At 41.2% G+C, this 23442-nt stretch overlaps 1 protein-coding gene and 1 pseudogene across 3 annotated transcripts in view; both read right to left on the minus strand.

Moving 5' to 3' along the window:
* Positions 1–23442, minus strand: part of EGFLAM (EGF like, fibronectin type III and laminin G domains) — a 71326-nt gene that overhangs the window by 26470 nt on the left and 21414 nt on the right. For all 3 annotated transcript variants that reach the window (XM_062512717.1, XM_062512718.1, XM_062512716.1), the window contains exons 5-10: positions 21847–21964; positions 21463–21598; positions 14844–15010; positions 3744–3859; positions 3169–3502; positions 616–716 (exon numbers count right to left, since the gene is read on the minus strand). In XM_062512717.1, the coding sequence (XP_062368701.1) occupies positions 616–716; positions 3169–3502; positions 3744–3859; positions 14844–15010; positions 21463–21598; positions 21847–21964 (972 nt within the window). The remainder of the gene's footprint in view (positions 1–615; positions 717–3168; positions 3503–3743; positions 3860–14843; positions 15011–21462; positions 21599–21846; positions 21965–23442) is intronic.
* Positions 7300–9776, minus strand: LOC134056590 (small ribosomal subunit protein eS6-like; annotated as a pseudogene).

Here is a 23442-nt window from a genome sequence, read left to right on the forward strand (position 1 = left end):
CCACCCTAGCGGCAGCCCTACGTGTTCTGCCATAATGAACAGACAGCACTAGTACAAGCCAGCATAGGATGGATCCCCACTTCAGATCTGCATTTTAAGTAGTATGGTATCCTGAATGTATTAGTAGCCCATTAGAAGTCCCAAACTTCAGAGTGGGAAAATAAAGTCCACTTAAATCTTGCAGGGAGGTAAAGAAATACTACATACAGGGCAGTGCTTCTCTAAATATGCCAGGATCATAATCTGTTGTCCACAAAAATACTGCACACCACTTTCAAACTCCAATTTACAAAAAATTCTGTGTGTTCTTCAGCCTGACGCTTATCCACGTGACTATAAGCTTGCCAATGTACATTGCTGCCAGTCCACAACTACTAGTCCCAGGGATTCTCTCATGCAGTGACCACTAACAATGGATGAAAACCCTGCAGCTGCTTACAAACTTCATTTATATTCTCTGAGGGTTAAGCCAGACCTTTGCAGATGAAGGCTATGCACTGGTTCACCACAATTACACTGAATGTATACTGAAACTGAGTTACTCTTCTACTGTTCACCACATCAGAGTAATTAAATAAGATTTAAAATGTCAATGTGAGAATTGCTTAAACTTACCCTGAATTCAAGGGTAATTTGAAATGTCTGATAGGACTTTTTCAGTGGTTCAAAGGTGATATATGAGTAGCCAGAGAACTGAGGATACTGGATAGTAATGTCTGAAAAGCAAAGAGGGAAGCATGTTATTTAGCAGTTTTCTTCTAAATAAAAATCAATATACACATTTAGAACTGGATAACATCAGGTGGCAATGAAAGGCAGTTTCTCCAGAGACAAACACTAGTCAGCAGCAGTCAACAATCAGTTAACCTATTGCCTTGTCTTCCCACCACTTTTTGCAGCTAATTCCTTTATTCCCAAGGACCTGGTGAACTTGGAAAGAAACAGGATACTGAGGGCCAAATAATGCTCAATAGTTTAATCAGAGAGTTCAGAGGAAATTTCTCCAGTTTTTCCTTGTTACAGAAGACAGACGGCATCAGCTTTATATTTATGGTTTTTTTGTGTGTGTGTTTTGTTTTGTTTTGTTTTAATTCATTTAAGAAAGAGAGGACTAAGTAATATCATGTTCTGCAGGATTACAAAAGCACACACAGGAAACACAGCCAGACTCTAGGCAGCATTAGTCACTGCAGCTTTGTAGCTGCTGGATCCAGCAGAATCACTGGAGGTCTTGTAACAGCCCAGCAGCTTCCAGAACTTCTCTAAAGTCAGCTCAGGGCTAAAAGGAATGATGGGGAGAAGAGAGTCTCTGCAGCCATCTTTCCATCCCTGACTACAACAGTGGCTCTTTTTATTGCTCTTGTCAAATGGCATTATCAACCTTCACTCTTTGCTGTCCTGTGTTAGACCCTGAACCTGAAAGAAAATGAAAATCAGAGGTGTCTTACTGCTAGCCACTGTTAGCTGTAAAATTACCTTTGCAGCTTGTTTTCCTAAGAAGCACAGAGGACAGACACAGTTTCAGGCCTGAGTTTTTATATTTACAGTGGATTTAAGTCTAATGAGGAAGGAATGATGAGGAGTCCTATTTCTCTTCACTATTTAAATACTGAGTGTGTTTTTCTCAGTCAGTTTTTGAATCTAGGTAGAGTTCTCTCAGCATATTATGCTTGCAAGGCATACATTTTAGGCTGAGGTGAAGGGGACTGGTCTATAAACCTGAAGGCAACCTTATCAGTGAACAATTATCTCATGCCCTGATCACAAGCAGAACTGACTGGACCAGAGTGCCATGCAGCTGTTGGATGTGAAGAAAAGTCTGTTTCTGTTCAGATTAATACATTATTTAACATTTCTGGCTGATGAAGACAAACTCAGTACAAAGTAGTATTGGCACATGATGCTTACTCTGGAATAACACACTGAAAAATTGAGGGTTTGGACTGATGTTAACAGACACTTTACAAGTTGTATATGGCCTTGTCAGTTCACATAAATCCTCAGCTCTTCATATTTGATCAAGGCCTAAAATCATATCTGCAGCTGTTCCATGTCACTGAGTCACAGCAGACTGTTTTCAGAAGGAGCTGTCTTTGTTCCAGCACTCCAGTTTGAAGAAGATAAAGCACCCTCAGTGTCTGTATCCCTGGTGCATGACACTGTGCAAAATGAAGGTCTAACATGACCCTGTAGAAGAAGCATGAGTCCCTGATACTCTGCTGTATGGCAGGGTCTTGGCAGATCAGATCAGCACTTTCTTAGCTGCAGGAACAGCACCACCAGAACCAATGGGACCTTCTCTTTTTGTGAGGCCTGGCAATCATTTGGTAACCCCTTGGTCACCAAACCAGAAGAAAAATTACTTCAGGGAGGAAAGAGTGACCTGCTTATGGCCTGGTGAGGGAGCTGGACTGGCTCACCAGGTTATTTGCTCAGTGTTGACCTTTTGAAAAGGTGAGTTTAGGTCTCTAGAAGGAAAGAACAAGAAGGCAGCAAGGGAAGGACAGCCTCCCTCAGCTCAGCAAGGTCTTGGCATGGTTCAGTTACCCTGAATAGAAGCAACAGAATGGGTGGCAAGTCCTGACTGAAACAAACACAATTCCTCACATTGACTCAGACTTGAGTCTCAAGCTCCTTGAACTAGGGATGAGATTTTGTTCCTCCCAGTTTGACTGACATGAATGCAGACCATGGGGAAAGCCTCCTCTAGAGGTGTTTTTACAATGGGAGCTCTCTTGCATCCCTGCTTTGGGACAAGCATCATCAGGACCACACAGACAATGGGGATGGTTCAGGGCTTCAGCTGCTGCCAAAAGGTAAGTGTCAAAGAGGGGCTGAATGTCTTCAGCTTCCAGCTGAGCTTGCCATGATAGGATCCTGCCACACTTGGGAGATTAACAACATACCTGCTCCACCATTCCCTGACTCTTAGGTGTGGGAAGGAAGATTAACCTCCCCTGTGCATCTTTACACAGGCTCTGCACTCAGTTTTATTAAGGAATGACTTTTTCCCTCCTAACTGAGGGAAAAAATCAAAGGGGGTGATTCACTGCCTGTAGGGAACCACAAAACACAGCTGTCTGCTTCCAAAGTGTACATTGATGGGTTCTTTGCAAATCTGCTCCTTGACCCAGACAAAGAGCAGCCAGTGGGCACACAGAAACCTACCTTCCTCACACGTGTCCCCCCCTTTGCCCAAGTTGCAATGGCAGCGCGAGCCACCACGTTCGTAGTCGTTGATGCAGAAGCTGTCTGCAGAGCACACGGCCTCGTCGCAGGACAGGTCCAGGAGGCGTGTGGCAGAGGACATGCTGCCCCTCCTCGCTGCCCACGCAGTGCCAGCCCTTGCTGTGGCTGGTCGTGTGATGGTAGGAGTGGAAGGAGTGGGTTCAGAGGTGGTTGTCAGGACCCGTGACAGGAGCCTAGAACTAGACCCTGGCGTCACCTTTGTTTCGACCAGAAATTTTCTGTTGCCTCCTTTAATAGCAGGAAGTGGTCTGAGCTGAAAGGAAGTAAAGAAACACCAATTTAGTAAAACTAAAATGCTATGGGAAATGAAATTAATACCTTTCAATATACAGATCTGAGGCAACAAACTTATCCTCAATGAAGAAAAGAATTGACCACATCACTACATCTAAGCACTTAATATCAGATATTAAACTTCCTGACAAGACCGGACACTATAAAATATCCAGACTATTAAGAAAACAGAAGTGCCAAAGAGAAATCTTGATATTTACCTCTTCTATATAAATGTCGTAGTCTGAATCATCAATGTCAAATCCATCACCATCACCAGTCACCGTGTCTGTGATGTATCGATGCCCATAGCTTCCACTTCCTAATTCCTCAGAGCCTGAAAAGGCATAACTGGCACATTCAGTTCATATAGTGTTTTCTCTTTGCACATAGCAATTCAGCTCTTACCCCCCCCCTCACCTCCCTTCCAATTCACAACACTTAAATCTGAAGTGATGTTAATGTTCATCCTGTACAGACAATGCAAGTGTCAGCCTGGAGATGGCAGATGCTGTCCAAGTGATATACACTCAACTTAAAACAAAGTGAAAACCTTAATTTAGTCACTTACTAGGTGATTAAACAGATAAAGTAGTCAAAGCTCAGTTCTCCCTCTGCAAACTGACTTGTAGTCATCATTTTTCCAGGACAAAAGTTTCAGACTTTTTTTGGTATGAACAATATTTTAATAACTGAATTGTTTTTAAGTCAAACTTTTCCCTTTTGGAAATACAGTTTGTATCTGCCTTATTGGAACAGCAGAAGAGATAATTAATAGGAACAGCAAAAGAGATGTGCAGAGGTAAGATAAATTCTATTTAGGACTTAATCTACCTCCACTGACTCCAAAACTCCTGAAATTAATGACCTATGTGTATTCTTAGATTATTTTTTAAAATACAATTCAGCACCTTGAAACAAGAAACATGTACTAACACCTTCACCCAGAGGGTTGCTGGGCACTGGAACAGGCTCCTCAGGGAAGAGGTCACAGCTCCAAGCCTGACAGAACTCAAGAAACACTTGGACAATTCTCTTAAGCACTTGGTGGAATTACTGGGGCTGTCCTGCGCAGGACCAGGAGTTGAACTCCTTGCTGGTCCCGTCCAACCCAGGATATTCCATGATTCTATGACCATGTGATTTTTCAGGTATATAATCTACTTCTGCCACTTCCCAGAGCACTGAACTGTGTTTTGGAGCACTCTGGGCTGGGAATGGATGGTTTAAACAGTAAGGAGATCTTCATTTCTATTTCACAGAAATTATCTACACTTCTCTGCGCTTTACAGAGCAAATTCTGCCTAAACAATGGCTTGTGCTTTTTAGCTATTAAAATTCACAACGTCATGAAGAAATACAGTTAAAGCAACCAAATGCTTACAGTTACTTGTCATTTCAGCAAGGCAGAGAGCAGATATCTAATTTAAACCATTAAAACAACAGACTTATATATCTGCCTTTTCCATACAATATTTTGCCATTACTTAGAAACAGCATGAGCAACCTTCAGTTTACAGAGTCCCTCCACTGAGCTGAGTGTATTTACCTAAATCTTTTTGTACTCTGTCCTCCTTTCCTGTGATTGCAAACCAGAAGTCCTGGCAGAAAGTTATGAAATCAAATGTATGTGCACCAGAGATGAATGTGTGCCCTGGATGACTAACTGGCCTCACTCCATATACTCTGCAGGGATTACTTATCAATGGTCTTTGCACATTACATCAGCATACAGAAAAATTAGAAGCAAATGGGTAGAGGAAACGAGGTATACACACTTGCAATCAAGAAAGCATGCTGGACTAGGACAGAATGTGTGTCTTTCCACTCTAACATGTATAGCTAGTCATCTGTAAATAACACATTTTATCTGTACATTAAACAGAAGTATTCAGCACTGAGTTCTACCAAATGAGCTAAGCAGAGAGCTCTGCTCTATGACTGGTAACAAGATAAGGCAAACAGGACAAATTACATCCAGATCATTTCTGCTACTGACTGTGAATACACTGCATATTTATGAACTGGTCCCAGTCCTGCAACAACTGGAATGAATTTCTGAAAACAATAGGTACTCTCAAAACATAAAGAAAACCTCCTACTCCTAGTATTCACTTTTATAGTCATTAAAGTTAATCACCATCTAGAATAATTTTACTCCAAGTAGGAAGCTAGGGAGACTAAAGCAGAGTGGAGTAGAGTAACAAACAGTACAATAGAGCAGAGCAGAGTAGAAAAGGATTCAGTTGGAAGGAACCTACAGTGATTATCTAGTCAAGCTGCATCTTTTACCCCTCACTGCATCAGAATCCTCTTCTTTGGTAACATAAGACATACATTTCTACAAAACAGTTTCAGTGTGTGTAAAACCATGAATATATGCATTATAAATATGATTTGCAGTCGGACTGGCTTTGCATACCCTGATTTTGGTAGCAGGAGGACTACAGGGGTGGCTTCTGTGAGAAGCCGCCAGAAGCTTCTTCCATGTCCAGCAGAGCCAATCCCTGATGATTCCAAAGGTGGACGTACCACTGTTCAAGGTTGGGCCAACTAGAGATGGTCTTAATGCCTCCATGATAACATATTTAAGAAGAAATCAAAACAAAGGTTGTGGTACAGTTTTAATTCCTGACAGAGAAGAGTAGTGGGTGAGAACATGTGAGAGGAACAGTCCTGCAGACACCAAAGCCAGTGAAGGAGGAGGGGCAGGAGATGCTCCAGGCACTGGAACTGAGATTCCCCTGCAGCCCCTGGCGCAGCCCATGGTGAGGCAGCTGAGCCCCTGCAGCCCAGGGAGGTCCCAGGGATGCAGAGATCCACCTGCAGCCCCTGGAGGAGCCCACACCAGAGCAGCTGGGGGCCCGAGAGGAGCCTGGGAGCCTGTGGGAGACCTGTGGGAAGAGGGCCCTGCTCCCAGGCTGGAGCAGCCCGTCCTTGGAGGACTGCACCCCATGCAAGAGCGACCCACTGCTGCAGCAGTCTGAGGGGTGCTGCTCGTGGGGTGGACTCACGTGGCAGCAGTCTGCAGGGAGCTGCTGCCTGTGAGATGCACTCACGTTGGAGAGGTTCATGGAGAGCTGTCTCCTGTGGGAAGGACCCCAGGGTGCAGCAGGGGAATTACTCCTCTCCCTCAGCAGTGAGAGAAGCCCTGGGTGATGAACTGACCACAACCCCCGTGCCCTGTCTCCTTGCACTGCTGGGTAGGAGTAGAGCTGGGAAGGAGGGAATGGGGTGGGAAAGGTGTTTTTAAGGATTTATTTTACTTCTCATTATCCTGCTCTGATTTTGTTAGTATAAATTCACTTAATATGTCCAAGTTGACGCTGTTTTGTCCATTATGATATTTGATGAGGGATCTCTACAGGTCCTTATCTCAACCCATGAGCCCTTCATTAAATTTCCTCTCCTTTGTCCAGCTACAGAGAGGACAGAGAGAGAGAGTGACTTGGGTAGGAACCTGGCATCTAGCCCAGTCTTCTTACTGGAGAATGTGGGCAATAATGAAAATTTTGAGATAAGAATACTAACTGGGAGAAGCAACAGGCAAATCAAGTACTGAAAAGTGTTAAGTGTTATAGAGTAGAATGATCATGGGGAATTTTTCTTGTAATTGTAGTGAAGGATCAAGGGTAGATTTTGTGAAAATTGTTCATTTCTGTTCTGTGTTGTGATGATTTTATTTTAGTTTTAGTGTTGGAATTTTTTAAAAAGTTCACCACAAAAGGGATTTACTGGTAATACCATGTACATTTTTTAGTATCGTATACAAAGTCCTTACTTTTGCCTTGATTCAGACTTAGATGTAGAAGCTCTCGACAAAGAAAGCTCCAGCTCAAAATCTGCTTCTGGCATTTCTCATTGGATTCCTTCATTCTTTTGGCCAAGAGCTTTGTATTCTGCTGCTTCCTCCTTGTTCTTTTGAGTGCACTGCTTCTTCAGAGCAATATGCCTACACTTATGCTGCAGCACTCAAGGAGTCCCAAATCACTGGATCTTGGGAGCCTTGGTTCTGGATTTCTTGCCCCCCTTGATCAGAGGCTTCTTCACAACAGAGTGGCAAACATCATCCTTCTTAGACAGGTTGAACAGCTTGTACATTCTGCTGGTATTCTTGGTGCCAAAAATGACAGGGTAGCATCAGTCAGCCCCAGAATGCCCTTTTCACATTTTTCACTATGTCAGAGCTCAGGACACTCAAGTTTGCATCAACAATGCAACTGTGAACAGATTTGCACTTTCTCCAGCTACTCTGGGGTGACAGCAAGAATGGCCCTTGCTGAGCAGAAAACAGACACATCTGTGAGGCAGGACACCTTGCTTCATGAAGAAGCCTTTGTCATTGCCACCACCGATGCAGACAACATATCCCACCCACTCCTCACCAAGGGAATCATCTAGGACCTACGTGGCCATTTGTTTCTCATAAAACGTTCTTAACTTGCACCCATCAATCCACTTCAATGAACTTTTGGCAGCTGGTGGCTGGAAAAGAAATTTTCAGCTTCACTGTGCTCACACCTTGACGCTGCTAGCAAGGGCAGCACCAACTTGGCTTCCAGCATTCACAGCAATTTTTAGCTCACTGAATCACAGCATCACAGAATTAACTAGGTTTGGAAAAAACCTTTGAGATCATCAAGTCCAACCTATGACCTAACATCACCTTACCAACCAAACCATGGTAGTGTGCCATGGTAGTGGTCTTTTTTTAAACATGTCCAGGGATGGTGGCTCCACCACCTTCCTAGAGAGAGAGTTCCAGTGCTCAATCACTCTTTAAGTAAAGAATTTCTTCCTAATGTCTAGCCTAAACTTTCCCTGGTGCAGCTAAAAATTATGTCCTCTTGTTCTGCCAGTAGTTGCCTAGGAGAAGGCATGTAAAAGCTCTTTTCAAGCAGTTGTACAAAGTAATAAGGTCTCCCCTGAGCTTCCTTTTTTCCAGGATAAACAACCCCAGCTCACTCAGCCATTCTTCATAGGGCTTGTGTTCCAGGCCTCTGGACTCATTTGAGCATCTCAACATCCTCCCTAAACTGAGGGGACAGAACTGGACACAGCACTCAAGGTGTGACCTCACCAGTGCCGAGTACAGGGGAACAATGACCTCCCTGCTCCTGCTAGCCACACTGCTCCTGATACAGGCCAGGATGTCATTACTCTTCTTGGCCACCTGGGAACACTGAACACTGTTCACGAAGTTTCATTGAAAATACAGGGAAACTAAATTTCCTCCCACACGAAGATGAACAAAACCCCTGACTAAAGTTAGTTTAAAATTCTAGAAGTTGTATAATTTCCAACACGACTACTTATTGCCTTTATATTATGTGTTTGAAAATGTTTCAGAGCTCAGGTTTATTCTTTTAATGTATAAAAGTGTAATTTGCCTAAGAGAAATGGAAGCCATAAAGATAATTTGGGAATAAAGAAAGGAAAACTCACAATGATGTGTCAGGGGAAACAATCTCATCTGTACCCAAACAAGCTGTGATACACAAACTCCATTTTCTAACTTAGAAATCATAAGCTGTAAAATAAACATCTATTATGGTCAAAATGTCATATTTTTTTCTCTTTTCAATCAAACTTCCTATTGGTTTATAAGGAAGTAAGCTTGATAAGGATGGCAGGAGAGAAGCAATGCAGAAAATGAAGTATCTACATATTCATATATAAGAAAATGTTAGGTCTCAAATTCATGTTCAGATAAACATGCTTGCATGTATGGATATTAATGCCATGCCAGTTCCACAGAAATGTAACTCTCCTGATTTGAGTGGTTATCACTAAAATATATTAATAACCACCAGCATGCAATGAGATGTGGTATCTTAAGAGAGACTGGCAGTTCCCTAAACAGCAGGTGTGCCTCTTCCATCCAGCAGATCAAAGTGTTCCATGCTTTTCCAACAGAAGACTTCTGGAGACGAAATGTACCCACTACTTTAAACCAGACAATGGTTCCTTTCACGTTATTGAACAACATGGTACAATATTTAGAGCCTGGAGAGAACAAAGAAGGTATGACTTATTGCCTCTGGGAGAAAGACTGCTTTGAGGCCCTTCTTCAAAGGCATTCACTATGTAAGTGAATTGGTGTCACCAGAATAAGTGTGACTTCAGAAGGTGTCCTAATATCCACAGGTCTCCAACTCTACAGTTTTTCCCCTTCCTGACTCCAACTATCTGCATTTCAGCCAGCACATGCTGCATTGCTCTACCTGCTGATCTTTGAGCAGTTTTGGTAGCATGTCGTGTACTTGGGAGCAATGCAGCTGCTGGATGCAATCACTCCTGGCCATGTCTGAACTTGTACAGGTGAGTACACACAGGACTGATGAGGCATCAGACCACTGGCTTCTCAGCTGTCTTGTTCTTCCCTACATCTGACCTTTGCTCACCAGACATAACATGACAGTCACATGTGATATGATGCAATATAATGTCAAAAGAGGATGCAAAGAAATTAACAGGACTTTTTGTAGATAAAGCCCCACATCAGCCCATCTGTTAAGTGCACTGTGTTGCTTTCGTGGAGAGCTCATCTCATAATGGGTAGTTAAATCAGGGACAGTTAAGCAAAGTGGTACTTTTCAAATACTAAAACAATGACTGCAGAGATTATAAGCAAGCTATATTTAATTAAATCAGTGTTCCAGTGTAGAAGGAGATGAAGCCCGATTAAGACCTTCTACCAGGTCCTATAATCCTGTTTTACAAATAATTGAAGATTTTGTGGGGGTCATGAACTTTAGACAGCCTCTTTCCAAATATTTAGGTATGATGTTATACTAAAGAAATCTTTCTCAAGACAAATATAAAGCCACAAAAACTTTTGTTTTGCTCATTAGGCTGCCATCATCACACTGATGAGGAGACATGAGTCTAGGAGGTAGAACAGGGGGCACTGTAACACAGACAGACTGAATGGAAGTGTAAACAGACTGAGTGGTTTCATCCAGAACCCCCCACAGGTCTTAATCCAAAATAGATCAGGAGCATTTTAAAATGTGTTTTATGCTTTTCAGTGCCTCACAGTGAGACACTGCATGCTGCCTGGCCTGTCTCTTGCTTTTTGTCACTGTCCCTACAACTACCAACACTGGCTTTTTAAAGTCTCTGGACATGTGTGGGAAACAGTCCTGTGGAAAACCTCCATTTACTGTCTCCAGGACACATCACCACCATTCAAATCAATATTTGGGCCCCAGAGACTGCCTTTTTTTTTGTGCCCGAGCCTCAGCTGACACATTTAAGCTCCATGCAGAATATATAATCACCTGTGGCAATGCCTTGCTGTGCGTGATCCTGGCAGTGACAGCCAGGACCAGAGGAAGGGATGTGCCCTGCTTAAGCAGTCATGTCTGTCACGTTTGCTGCGGAGACAAGCAGGAGGGTATTTTTAACAGAAGACACTTCCTCTCTTAGTCTGGCAAAGCCCAAGGCTGGTGACCTTGCATGCACAGTGCAAACCCCATCTGTTTCCCGAGGAGATGAAGAGTATTTAAGCAATGCAGGTGATGACAATTTTTTTGTTTTATTCTTTGGGACAGTTTATTTTGTTGTTTCTAAACTGAGTATGTGCAATCTTTTACTTTCCAGTGAATTGTCCATGACATTTTGAAAGATTTTATACAACAAAATCCCAACAACCATGTAAGTGAAATACCCACAATGTGCAAATGTAATTAAGATAGGCAACAAAAATTGATTTATTGTATCATTTCCCTCTAGAAAAAAAATTAATGAAACCAAATCACAAATAAATGAGAACCCATGGGGAAACCTGCCCTCTCTTTCCTCCCTGAAAATGGAGCAATTAATGAAGCATGCATTTTTTACTAGGTAAGGGGGTAACTGCTTGTAATCAAGGCCACATGTTCTATTTTCAAGGACCTTGGGAGGTCTGTCACATCAGGTGATAACTGTCAGGATCCCTTTAGTGGAGCAAACCAAGACCATGTTTTTTTTACGCTGACCTGAAATGATGCAGTCAAGAGTACTGCAAATCCACCTCCATTTTAAAAACAGAATGAGTGAATTACTGGTGAGAATGAGATAAACCACAACAGAAAACATCCACAAGTAACATGGACTCATCTCTGCCTCAGCCTGCCTACAAGAGCTGCAAGAGAATCTGCGCAAGACATCATGGACCCTGAAGGTCCTCTGCTTTTGAGGCAATGTTGGGAACTTGTTAATCAATTAAAATAAGCATCAGAAAAGCACTACTTATGTCAAGTCATGCATTTAAAAATCCAGCACATACAAGTGTACAACAAAATTTCAAAATTTTTGAGATTGAAACACACTAAGGATCTCAGTGCTAGCACAATGTGAGCTAAATGTAATGCAAAGGAGTTAGACATTGTATGAGATTCCACCAGCTTTCTAAGATATTTCAAGAATTTCTGAAGAATACATAGGCACGCAGAAAACAGCATAAAAAATCTGTGGCACGTAGCATGTTTCACTGCTTAGGGGGAGGAGGAACCACAGTTATGATGAAGGCAGTAACTCTTATGATGTGCACTCTGAAGAACATGAACTGATGTTCTTCAGTTTGAGAGGTGCCAACTGTCTGACACCTTTTCAAAAACATGAGGTGACTAAGAGGTATCCGCTGGCACTTTGAGACAGTCAAGCAACTGGTGCCACCTGAGATGCATCACCATACCTGAGACAGCCCCAAGGGACTATCAGGTGTCTGTGAATGACACATGCTCTCCTGCAGTGACTGCTGAAAACTACAAAACTCTGAGGATCTCACATCTGATGAACACTTATACCTGAGCAACTGAAGTGAGTGACTGGACCAAAAAAACCTGGGCTTTCTGGCTGCTAGAAGCAGGAGGGTACCTTCACAGACATAATGTGAATTAAGAGTGAGTTTTAATTGGATGTCCTTGAGCACAGTGTGTAGTTTGATTTTTTTTTTTTCTTTTTCTGTATTTTTCTGAAACTTGTCTGTGGTTTAAATCATTCTTCAGAGGTTTTTAATGTTTTGGGGGAAAATAAATGTTCAGGCTATGCACACCTTTCATGAAGAACAATTTTCTTCCAACAAAAGTTTTGGTTTTCTACTAATGCACAGTGTACTTGCCTGACTGGTTAATATCAAGTCAGTCTCCTACACAGACATCACAAGTAAAGACAAAAGTGAGAGCTGCTATTAGCTAGACTATAATCTCAGCTGCACTCCTCCCTTCAGAAAACCAAATAATTTATATCCAAAGACATGCATCTCTGACACTTCTGAGCAGCACTCCTTGCTTTGCACAAATTTGTTTGTTGTGACAACAGGTATCCACAAGATAATGCAGGTTTTCATGCATAGTGGCTATATGTAGCTTTTAAGTCTATTTTCAAAGGGCACACTGGCGAAAGAACAACATTTGCATTTGCCAGAGGGTCCAGAGTGCCAAAGTAGCCCCAAGTACAAGTGGCCTGGAGCAGGGCTGGAGCACGTCACAGACATGACATGGCCCTGGCCTGCAGGAATTCTGCTTGGTCATGAAGGTCTCTGCCAAGCAATGCCAGGCCCTTGGAGCAGGGAAACCAAACTCCCAGCCACTCCAGCACCTATGTGCCTACCCTGGGCCAGCACAAACTCTTCAAGCCCATTCAAAGAGCAGTACAAAATGCATAATATATTGAATTTTCAGATATGATTGAGGCATAGAGAACCAAGCTCACGTCCCTTATGAACCTCTCTAGAAATCAATGTTTATACACACCAGATGTGAATTTGATTCCAAGCTCTAATGACAGAAACCCATGTTTTAGAGACATCTTGGCAGGCCTCTGTGGAACAAGCAGTTTCCAAGGCAAAGTGCCTTCCCTGGAGTACTGCAGTAATAAGCACAGCATGAAGATGATTCCACCCTTATTGATAGAGCTAAACACTTTAGCTTGTCTGACCAAGGAATGCAGTTGTTAACATCCAAAAATAAACAAGTTACCAAGGCACACACGTGTGCCTGAGGCAGCAGGAGCTGACCCTGGAGGATACATGAGCCAAGGATCTCCAGAGTACACTGCACGAGGTCTTCACAAACATTTACTTCAGAAGTTAAACTTATGAGTTCAGGAGCCATAGCAAACTACTTGCAAAGTATTCAAGTGTCTGAATTGACAGACGGACAAAAAAGAATGGAAACTGTCATATAAGAGTCAATGAAGAAAACAAAAAAAGGGATTCCACAACAGAGAGCCGGTTTAGAAATAAATCTGTATCGGGTTAAATTGCTGGATCACTAAACACATCGTTTATGTTTTTGCAGCATGCAAAATCTTCTTGCTCACAGAAGCTCACAGTCCTACCTGAATATTTGCTGCTCATTTTCACTAGTTAATTAAAGATGGTTTGCAAGTGAGAGAGTGAGAACAGAAAAAAAAAGCACTTAAAAGTACTGATATACATTTTTATAGAAAAAATTTGGAATATTAATGATATAGCTCAGTTAGCCCCCATCCTTGCTGACTTTGGCTCTGTTTCCTCCATTGTTTCTTTTTGCGACATTGGGGTTTTTGCTGTTAGAAATTGTGACTTGTGCAATTCCCAATATGCTCTGTGCTGGCTTGTTGGAATTCTCACATATAAGCCATGAATTTGGGTGTGATGAGGAGCAAAAGTCCCTTAAAGTCAGAGACCCCAGTACTGGCAGAGGATTGTATCCTGAGGAAGCCCAGCAACAACTGGACCAATACTTACTGCAGTGTGCATGGTCTATATTACTACACAGATGTAAATATAATAGTTAACAAATTGGAGTATTTTTGCTATGAGGATTCTGATCAAAAAGGGGTGCTTACTTCTCTGTATCATTATTTTCATGACTGTGCTTAATAGTTTAGAGTTTTACTCCTCAGAAAACTCTACAAGTTTGATTTGATCTTTCTGAATTGCTGAAATTATAAAGGCAATATATAAGGTTCACCTTCAAAGAACAGAAAAAATTAACAATAAACTCGTCTCTCTCATTTCTTCCCGTGATATTCACTTATCAGTTCTGCATGAAGTCAGCACAAAATTCAGGAAGCAGTGATCCAAAAATACCTGTCAATGACCCCCAGAGCAAAGAAATGGCATGAGAGTGATCTGCCTGGGTCTTTTCAAATCTCCTGTTATGGCTTGACTTTCACTGGGTGCTCGCTGCAAGCTCCTCAGACAAGACTGAGAGGTGTCATATGGGGGTGACTGCCTGGAGAACAACTCTTTCCACCAGCAGACATCCACAGCTACCCCAGACGCGCTTTATTTACAGATATATTTCATTTTTGTTTAGCTTTATTAACAAAAAGGTGTTTGTACTCACTGAACGTGCGGATGACATCGCTCGGTGCACTGGCAGGGCTGGATCCAAAGGAGTTCGCTGCTCGGACGGCAAACTGATACTTTGTGTTTGGGAGAAGTCCTTTGAGAACCATGGACTCCATCTGGATCTGCTCTCTTATTACTGTCCAGTTGCTGTCAAGGTCTGGCCTTGAGGATCAAACAAAGACCAGATCTTAAATAATTAAAGCTGGCTGTATAAACTAGCTGCATTCATAATTTTCTAGGGAATACACTAATGAAACACAAGTCTACTAAATCATCACTGAAACCCTTCACTCTTAAAGGATCAGATTGTGCAAACCATCATTACTAAGCTGTGAAGCCTGTGATGTAAAAAAGTACAATCATACAAACCCAATTACTCAGATTTTGCTTATAAAGCCAAGTAGTTTATTTAGAAGACCAACTCACATACGCAGTTCCATTTATCTGTTTTGTGGATTTTGGATTCATATTTTTCAAGTGGGGGTCTACTACCCGCACTTCCCAACTCTCTGTGTGGCTGCATAAAGCAAGTTTGTAATAGAGGGCAAATCTTGATTTATTTCTAAGAGTTTGTGTTCTAATGCCAGTAAGTGCCTTCAAACATATACAAGCATTAGCAAGATAAGAATCCAACATCTGATCTCCCAGGTAATCAGGTTAATCCACTCACATAGGAACATACAGATCCAAAGTCTTCTCTTCAGAAAAACAAAAAACAAAAAAAAAAAAAAAACACAACCCAAACAAAAAAAGCCGAAAAGAAAACCCCACCAAAAACCACACACAGACAACTCACAAAACCCACAGAAAATAATGCAGGGACCATGGCCCCATGTGCCTAGATTTTGTAACAACATTCCTAAAGCTGCCTTTGGACAATGCCAGTTTAACTCCTGATTCATACTGGAAGCCAACTGCCAGTAAGTGCTTCTCTAAGTGCCATTATATTTCAAGTGAAATCAGTATAACCATTCACATGGCAGTTTGTTATTAAGTGTTTTAAGTTCATATATATAGGCACACTGTAAAGGGGGGAAGGGGCAATTTCAAGTGCTCTGAGAGTATTCTGATGCTTTCACACCATTTCCACTCTCTCTAAAAGTGGCCTCTTCTTATCAAAGACAGAACAAAGTAAGAAGCTAAAAAAAATACAAACATATATCAATAATGTAAACATTCACTCTAGGCCACCCAAAATATTAAAGTTTATGAAAGTAAAATAAGGACAGAAACAGCTTTCAGAGACAATTATTCCAGTGTTCTTGCTATATTTATTACAGGAAATAACCTCCAAGTGCACCCTGAATCTACCAGTGTTTACATAGGACTAGTTGCAAATGTCTCCAACAGTGTTCAAATTAAAAATTATAGCACAAGGCAGGCATTTTGTATTTGTTTATTTTCAGCTGGAAGGAAATGCCAGAGTTAATGTATGTTTTCTTTTAGAGGTCAATACAAGATTTATTGATCACTGAGGTTCCATTACTTTGTACCAGCATGGCAAATGCAGTGGCAAAGTGGAAGTTCCCAGCTGCCTGTCTCAAGTGCACAGTGGCACATAGGACATGAGTACCTCATTGTCTTGCTAAAAATAAAAACAAAATCAGACAAACGCACAAGATGTAATGATAGCTAAACAGACCATCTTAAGTCACCCTTCACCACCACTTCCTTGTAGACAGGAGTGCATTTATTTTGGCTACTCTTCCATTGTTTCCCTCCTCTGAGCTTTTGATGCCTGGGCCAAAACGCAAATATATAGTCTTTTCCAAATGAAAGCTGTTAACATTGCTTCCTTCCAAAGGCTCGCTTAGTAGTGTTTTCAATTTTCCTGTACACATCCTTTTTTGGTTCGAATTCCTGCTAGCTCAAGAGCTGCTTCTTTGCAACAGACCTTGCCCATGTGTCCACCCAAGTGGAAACAACTTGCCTTTGATGAAGGGACCCAAAGGAGGCATTGCACCCTAAAAAGATTCAGGAGATAACACAAACAGCAGGCTGGGCTTCAGATACACTGACTGTCTCTCCCAGCATTTCCTTCTGCAGAAGTTTATAAAAAAGGAAATGCCTGCAAACATGTAAGGATGTGCAGCTGAAGGAGAGGGAAAAAGGGAGATTTATCACTTGACCTTTGCTACTTCTCCAGAATGCTCCCTGTGTGAACAAAACAGTATGAGATGGAAACATGGCAAACAGATGGGGAAAGCAACACAAAGTCAGCTGGTGAGTGCATCCAGGGCAAGCCATCCCTGAGATGAGAACATTTTGTTGAAAACTGTCTCCATGATCCTTTATATAATGTCATATTTCAGTGTGCTGTCGAATTTTACACTGAAAGGGCTCATTTGTCACCACTTTTCCTATTTTTCTGCAGCACTACATTCCCCAACACATCTCTCTGCCTCTGGCCAACACCTGGCAGGGCAGCTACAAACATTCTGTGAATGGGGAATTCAGACAACTTCCAAGGGCATTGCCTGCTCTTGATGCAGCTGTGCATCTCCAACACATAAATGCTGTGCAGAAAGAATGTAACACAAGTCATAGTGGGTTTAAGATAATAAATACATGGTTAAAGCCAATAGGACCAGATGGGTATGAACCAAGGACAGAATTCCATGCCAAAGATGCCCAAAAAGTTTGGATTATTGCTTTATGTTGTAACCTGGGAAGTGATTCAAGGAAAGGAATTCTTTCTGATGGAGAGAAAAGCAATTCTATAGTCACTTTAACTTCCTTTTAAAATCACCTGGAAAATATTTAAGTGTGAGGCACCTTCTAGGAATCCAATTTTTCTAAGATTCTGATTGTCCTTCTGTGTCATATTTGCGTTCATATCAAGGGGAAGATTCATCTTATAATGGTTTTTAAAAAATATTCCAACAAATAATAAATAGGATGACAAGTACAATACATCATCATTTACTGTGGAAAAATCTCTTGTAGAATATACTGCACTGTAACATTCTTTTTAGTAACTACTATTATTTCACATTATTGTGACACTTTCTACAAATAGATCAACCAATATGCCAGGTCAGTTGTGAGGAAAGGAAAAGTGGACAATTTTGGTAACTCATTTTCTTGTTAGATATTCTTCTGATGGTACCTAATGTTGTTAAGCACTTCCTCCCTTTCACAACTCTTTCTTCATCATCTACCTTTCCAAGGAGTTAATCTCACAAGCAGTGAGGTGAATGCTGCATCAGATATGCCTGTTTCATGCAATGATCAGAGAAACAGTATTAAAAGTATTTCTCATAGACATTTGGAGGTGTCTCCGTGGCCAGAGCTGTTGTTTCAGGTTCTTTGCAAACAAAAGCAAACAATGTCTGTTTGGCTGAGTGCAGTGTGGAGACAGACGGAATTCATCAGAGAATGGATTCAGGGATATATTTTTTCTGGGAAGGAGAGGGAAGGCTTCAAACTAATCAAGAAATCTGTGTACAACGCTCACTGAATCTGCGCCACCCTAACATCTGAATACTAATAAATCTCCCAGTTTTATCAGCAGAACCTGCCTACTTCATTGCAGCGTTAAGTTTCATGTCACTACCAAGATACTGAAAAATTTCTTTTGCATTACAAGCTTAATATTAAAAGCTTTTGATTTCATCTACATACCAATGAGATGAAAATAAAGTGACCTGATTGTTTTAGGGCATGTGATGCTGAAACACTTGTGATTCTGTAGCTATTATGTGGCTATGAAAGTTTGGATAAGTTAATCACCAAGTTAAAAAGATCGTGTAGGCATTCAACAGACTAAAAATTTGAGTATTTGGAGTATTTGAGTGAAAATATCCAAAACATTTCTAATAATTAATTTTGTATAGCATCTTTAGGAGAAACACCCAAACTCATATGCTTAAGTATGGGATGCTGCTTTAGAGATTTTCATAAAAATGTGATTTTTCCTTATATACTCCTCACCATTAATGAACAGAATATTTACACTAAGCCTACAAAGATGCACAGACACTATGTATTTTGGTTTTAACACATTCTATTGCATATTCCCTATGAACTGACTAGTGAAGAGTCAGTCCTACAGTCTCCCTCCTAACTTTCAGCATTTAGACAATTGTATTGTGGTCTTCTTAGCATCCTCTTTTAGACAACAGCAGAGTAGAGCCTGAACTAGCTCAGCTCATCCTATATCTGAAGATGCCTGCAGCCCTCCATTGCCTGTACTGAACCAACAAGTCCCAAGGGAAACCCCTTAGGCAAGTGCTTAAGTAAAGCACCAAATTTAGAGACAGGCTGCAGGCAAGCTCTAGTTCTGATTCTGGTATCACAAAACAATTAATGTGCTGAATTTTCATGAATGTACTGAATTTCCCCAGTATCACAGCTGAGCAACTGAGAGGAGTGTTTTGTCCCAGCATGTTTTTCCTATGGTTGAAGTCATAAAGTTAATTCTAAGGAGATGGAAATTACTTAAACAATGTCTTTAAAATACTTAAATTACTTAAACAGTGTAGCTTTTAGACATTTGTACTGTAACCAAGCAAAATTACAGATTTGCATTAGAAAGTTATTAACTTTGCAAAATCACAGGATAATGGTGCATTTCTTTGGCATAAGTGGACCCAATTCTAATTTACTTGAACTGATTTGTTTTAGTTTTACATTGGTTTAATTTACTAGCTTTAAGTAATGATAATATATTTTATAGTAATTAAAACTATATGCAGCAAAAGACAACAAAGCTTAAAGTTAAATGTTTACCTCTAACTGCCATTAGGGCTTATGGTTCATTGAACTTACTCAAAATATACAACCAAGCTTCCAAGTCTAAGAGAGCATAATCCCAAAATTAACAAAGGCACTTTCTACTTAACTTCAGACCTCAAACTAAACAGTGTAATCAAAACATTTTGCTGTTAGCAAATTCTTTCCCAAAGTCTAAAGCCAATGAAACACTGAAATTTCAATCACTCACATCTTTTGACCTAAACATCAGTTTTCCACTCCCTGGCTGAACAAAAACATTCAAGGGTGTACTTTCAGTGTGTCAGATGGAGATGATGGTGGTGCCCACTTCTTCCATTAGCAAGCTCCTGGTGCTATGAAGAAGTGTACATAAGCCTGCAGATTCCACTTTCCAGTAAAAGCACAGAGGTGATAGAAGTGCACTCAATCAGAACTCAACAAAATCCTTTCCCCATCAACTGACCAAATGAGAGAGAGGAAATGGAGAGACAGCAAAAAGCTCAGATAAAAATTATGTTCAAAAAATAGATATTGAAGGAATTTCATTGTAGGTCTACAGGAGATATGACACAAAGGAGATAAATACCTTCAGCCCTAGAGTCCTGCCTCGCAGTGCACTGAACACTGTATGGCCTCCAACTAAATATGGGGAATATCAGCCCAAACACAAAGTGCATCAGTTAACAAGTAGGTTTTCAGTCTGGGTATTCTTTTTGCTATATCAATATCATTTTGCTCTATCAATATCTTCTATTGAAGAGATACCCGTACTTTGAAAGTCACTTTTTTCCTGCCTGTTCTAACAGCAGTTCTTTTTAAAAAATGACTGTGCTTTCCTGAAGAATGATTTTTTTGACCTTTTACAGATCAGAGTAATTAAAGAATCAACTCTCTCTTCTTTTCCAGGAACCTCACTAAAACCTGTTATCAAGTATTCACTCAAAGGATTAAAAGGGTGAATTTTACATAAACTGTAAGGGTAAACATTGAGGCAAATAAAAATATACAGATATGTATGCAGATATTAGCTCACGCAAGCATATGAACAGTCAAGTACAAATACTTGTTTATGCTTGCAAATACAATTACTTCCTTGACATTTTTTTATGCAGCTTATAAGAGCAATTTGACTGGCAACTTCTGACAGTTCAGTTCTACTGTTGTGAATTTTGAGAGTTCAACATAAAAGAACCAAAAAAGCGCCCAATCAACTCCCCACTTTCCCCCCCAAACCTAAACAGAGAGATAAACATTTAATGTAAACTTGATTAGCATTATCATAACAAAGCAAGTCTAAATCCTGCAAGCCCAAGACCCAAATGACTTTGTGTTCAAGAGGTGCTGGGTCTGGCACTGGGTGATGTGATTTAGTGATTTAGGGGCTATAGTGGTAGCGTTGGGTTGATGGCTGGGCTGGATGATCTTGAAGGTCTCTTCCAATATTGATGCATCTATGATTCTATAACTTTTGTCAGGTCAAACTGTCAAACACACTGAATTTTCAGTCCTCAGATTATTTTCTATAGCAGCCCAGGGAAAACATTCTGCCAAACACTCTTTTCTCAGCTTGGTTTGACAGCATGTGATGACAGGAGAAACTTAAAACTTCATTCACCCAGGCCACTATTAGAGGGAACAGATCAAATCAGACTTTATTTTTCTTCCATAAGAAAGTACAATTTATTTGTGATTTTATAACCAATTGGATCCTTTCTGGTTTTGTCTTTGAATTCCCATGGTAATTCAACACACACTGAGATGAAAACTAAGCATTTGATACACAGTAAGCAAATAAATCATATCTATATGCAGGTGAATAATGCAGCTCAGGTTAAAAAAAACCCCCAAAACACTATAATGCACAAACACTGAAATTTAGACTCCACTAGCAAACTTGCCTGATAAACTCCACTGTATAGTACTGGATGGGAGAACTTCCTTCATTTACTCCAGGCTTCCAGGACAATGCAACTTCTGAATCAGAAACCACCACGATCTGGGGCTGATAGGGTGGTGCAGGAGGCATGCACTTATCTAAGAAGAAGTGCAAAGGAATAGCATTAGAGAAGCAGCCAGGCTGCTACACACAACAGCCCAACACCCACGGACTTAGGAATCAAATTCATAGGCTTCTCCCCTCACCTTATTGCCTTCCTAAAACCCTCTACTTGCAGAAAAGCACCAGCGAAATACTGTGATACTGCACACGACAGAGGTTAGGTGTGGATGCTAGAGACATCTGCCCTGCCAGTTTTGCAGCAGAGCTCTGCAGGCAGAGTTACCTTGGGATAAAGTTGTCACCTCCCTGGGCATGCTGGGCCGTCCTTTCCCTGCCCAGCCGTATGCTCCAACGCTAACACGGTGTGGAGTGCCTGGCTTCAGGTTGCCAATAACAACATCCTGCCAAGGCAAAAGCAGACAAGCACGTTATGACAGCAGTTCTGTGTAACTGGGTATGGTGCTGTGAGCTGGGACTCAGGGACCTTACATGGTGTTTTCCCTGTATTCTCCTAGGAAGATTATCCCCAGCCCAGTACAGCTCAGAAACAACAAACACAAATAGAATCATGTTTCCTCTCAAGCTGCAGCTTTGTCCCAGGGGGTTCCACAAGGTTGACCCGGACCCATTTCTCAGCGTAACTCCTAAGGTTGCAGATCGTTTGCATTTGATGTCTAGCTTTTTTCACTGGTGAAGTCAAAGTCACATACTATTCCCTCTTTTGAGCCAACCGTTAGGATTTGGTATCAGTCTGGTGTGTTTTCCCCTTTTCTTTCTTGTTTGTTTTTATTTCTCTTTTAAATTCAGAGGCCATTAAACCTCCTGGGAGTGAAGCAATTTGATGCAGTGTGAACTGATGATCTTTAATTTCTCACAGAGCAGAGCCCTGTCCCATCATCTCTCACAATTTTATGAGCTCAGCTAACAGCCTTGACCTGAAGCGAGCATTTCCCTTATTTGTCCTTCTGCCACAAACACAGAGAGATTAACCCACAGACAACTACTGTAAAGGAGGCAATGCTCAGCTCCATGTGAAGAGCTTGGGCTGATGAATGCCCTTCAGAGAAGCCAGTTCAAATCTTCCAGAAAACACCTGTTTTAGAGCTATTATTCTTCTGGTTTTCATTCTCTGATATTAAACACATTAGTCACAGAGCATTTGAAAATGCATAGTCCTCCTTTTTCTTCATGTTGGAACAGATTTCAAATCTGCACTTCCAGTTGCATTAAAATAGTAAACAATCCCAAAGTTTTATTAACTGCTAAACTTCCTTTCGACGGTCTTTTGGAAAAAAACACTTCCTCTATATGCTTTGGGGAACTTACATTTTTTATACAGCATTGTTCAGCAACACATTATCATCTGTCTTTTCTCAGGACGTGTTTTGGAGCTCCAACACTGATTTCCTATTAACATGGATCACCTGATCACTCATTTTTCCATCATTGACCCTTGATCTGCTCAAATGATCTGGACAAGTCTGAGATGAATCTGAGATTATAACAATGCTGGAATAGTGACTGTCCAGAGAAAGGCAGCAAGAACACTCACTCTGAAAGATTAATCTCGGTCTTTCAGTCTCATAGTTGAAGGGACTGAGGTCCTTTACAATGTGGTCTGAGAAACCAGTTGCTGAAAACCCTTTACCTCCTCCTGGTGACAGAACTGATGCCCCTGCTCCTGCCTTTCTATCCTCTATGCCATACATACTGTCTGCCTCCCCTTCAACTATGTGCATTTTTTCCTGCCGGTATTTCTCTTTATTACACTCATGAGGGAAAATCTTTCATTACTTGCCTTACTGCTTTCACACTATTCAGGAACTTGGCCCTTGGAGAGAGTTGGATATTCATGTATGTGCCTCATATTATCACCTCC

This window comes from Cinclus cinclus, chromosome Z (genome assembly GCF_963662255.1).
Source record: "Cinclus cinclus chromosome Z, bCinCin1.1, whole genome shotgun sequence".
Taxonomy (NCBI): Eukaryota; Metazoa; Chordata; class Aves; order Passeriformes; family Cinclidae; genus Cinclus; species Cinclus cinclus.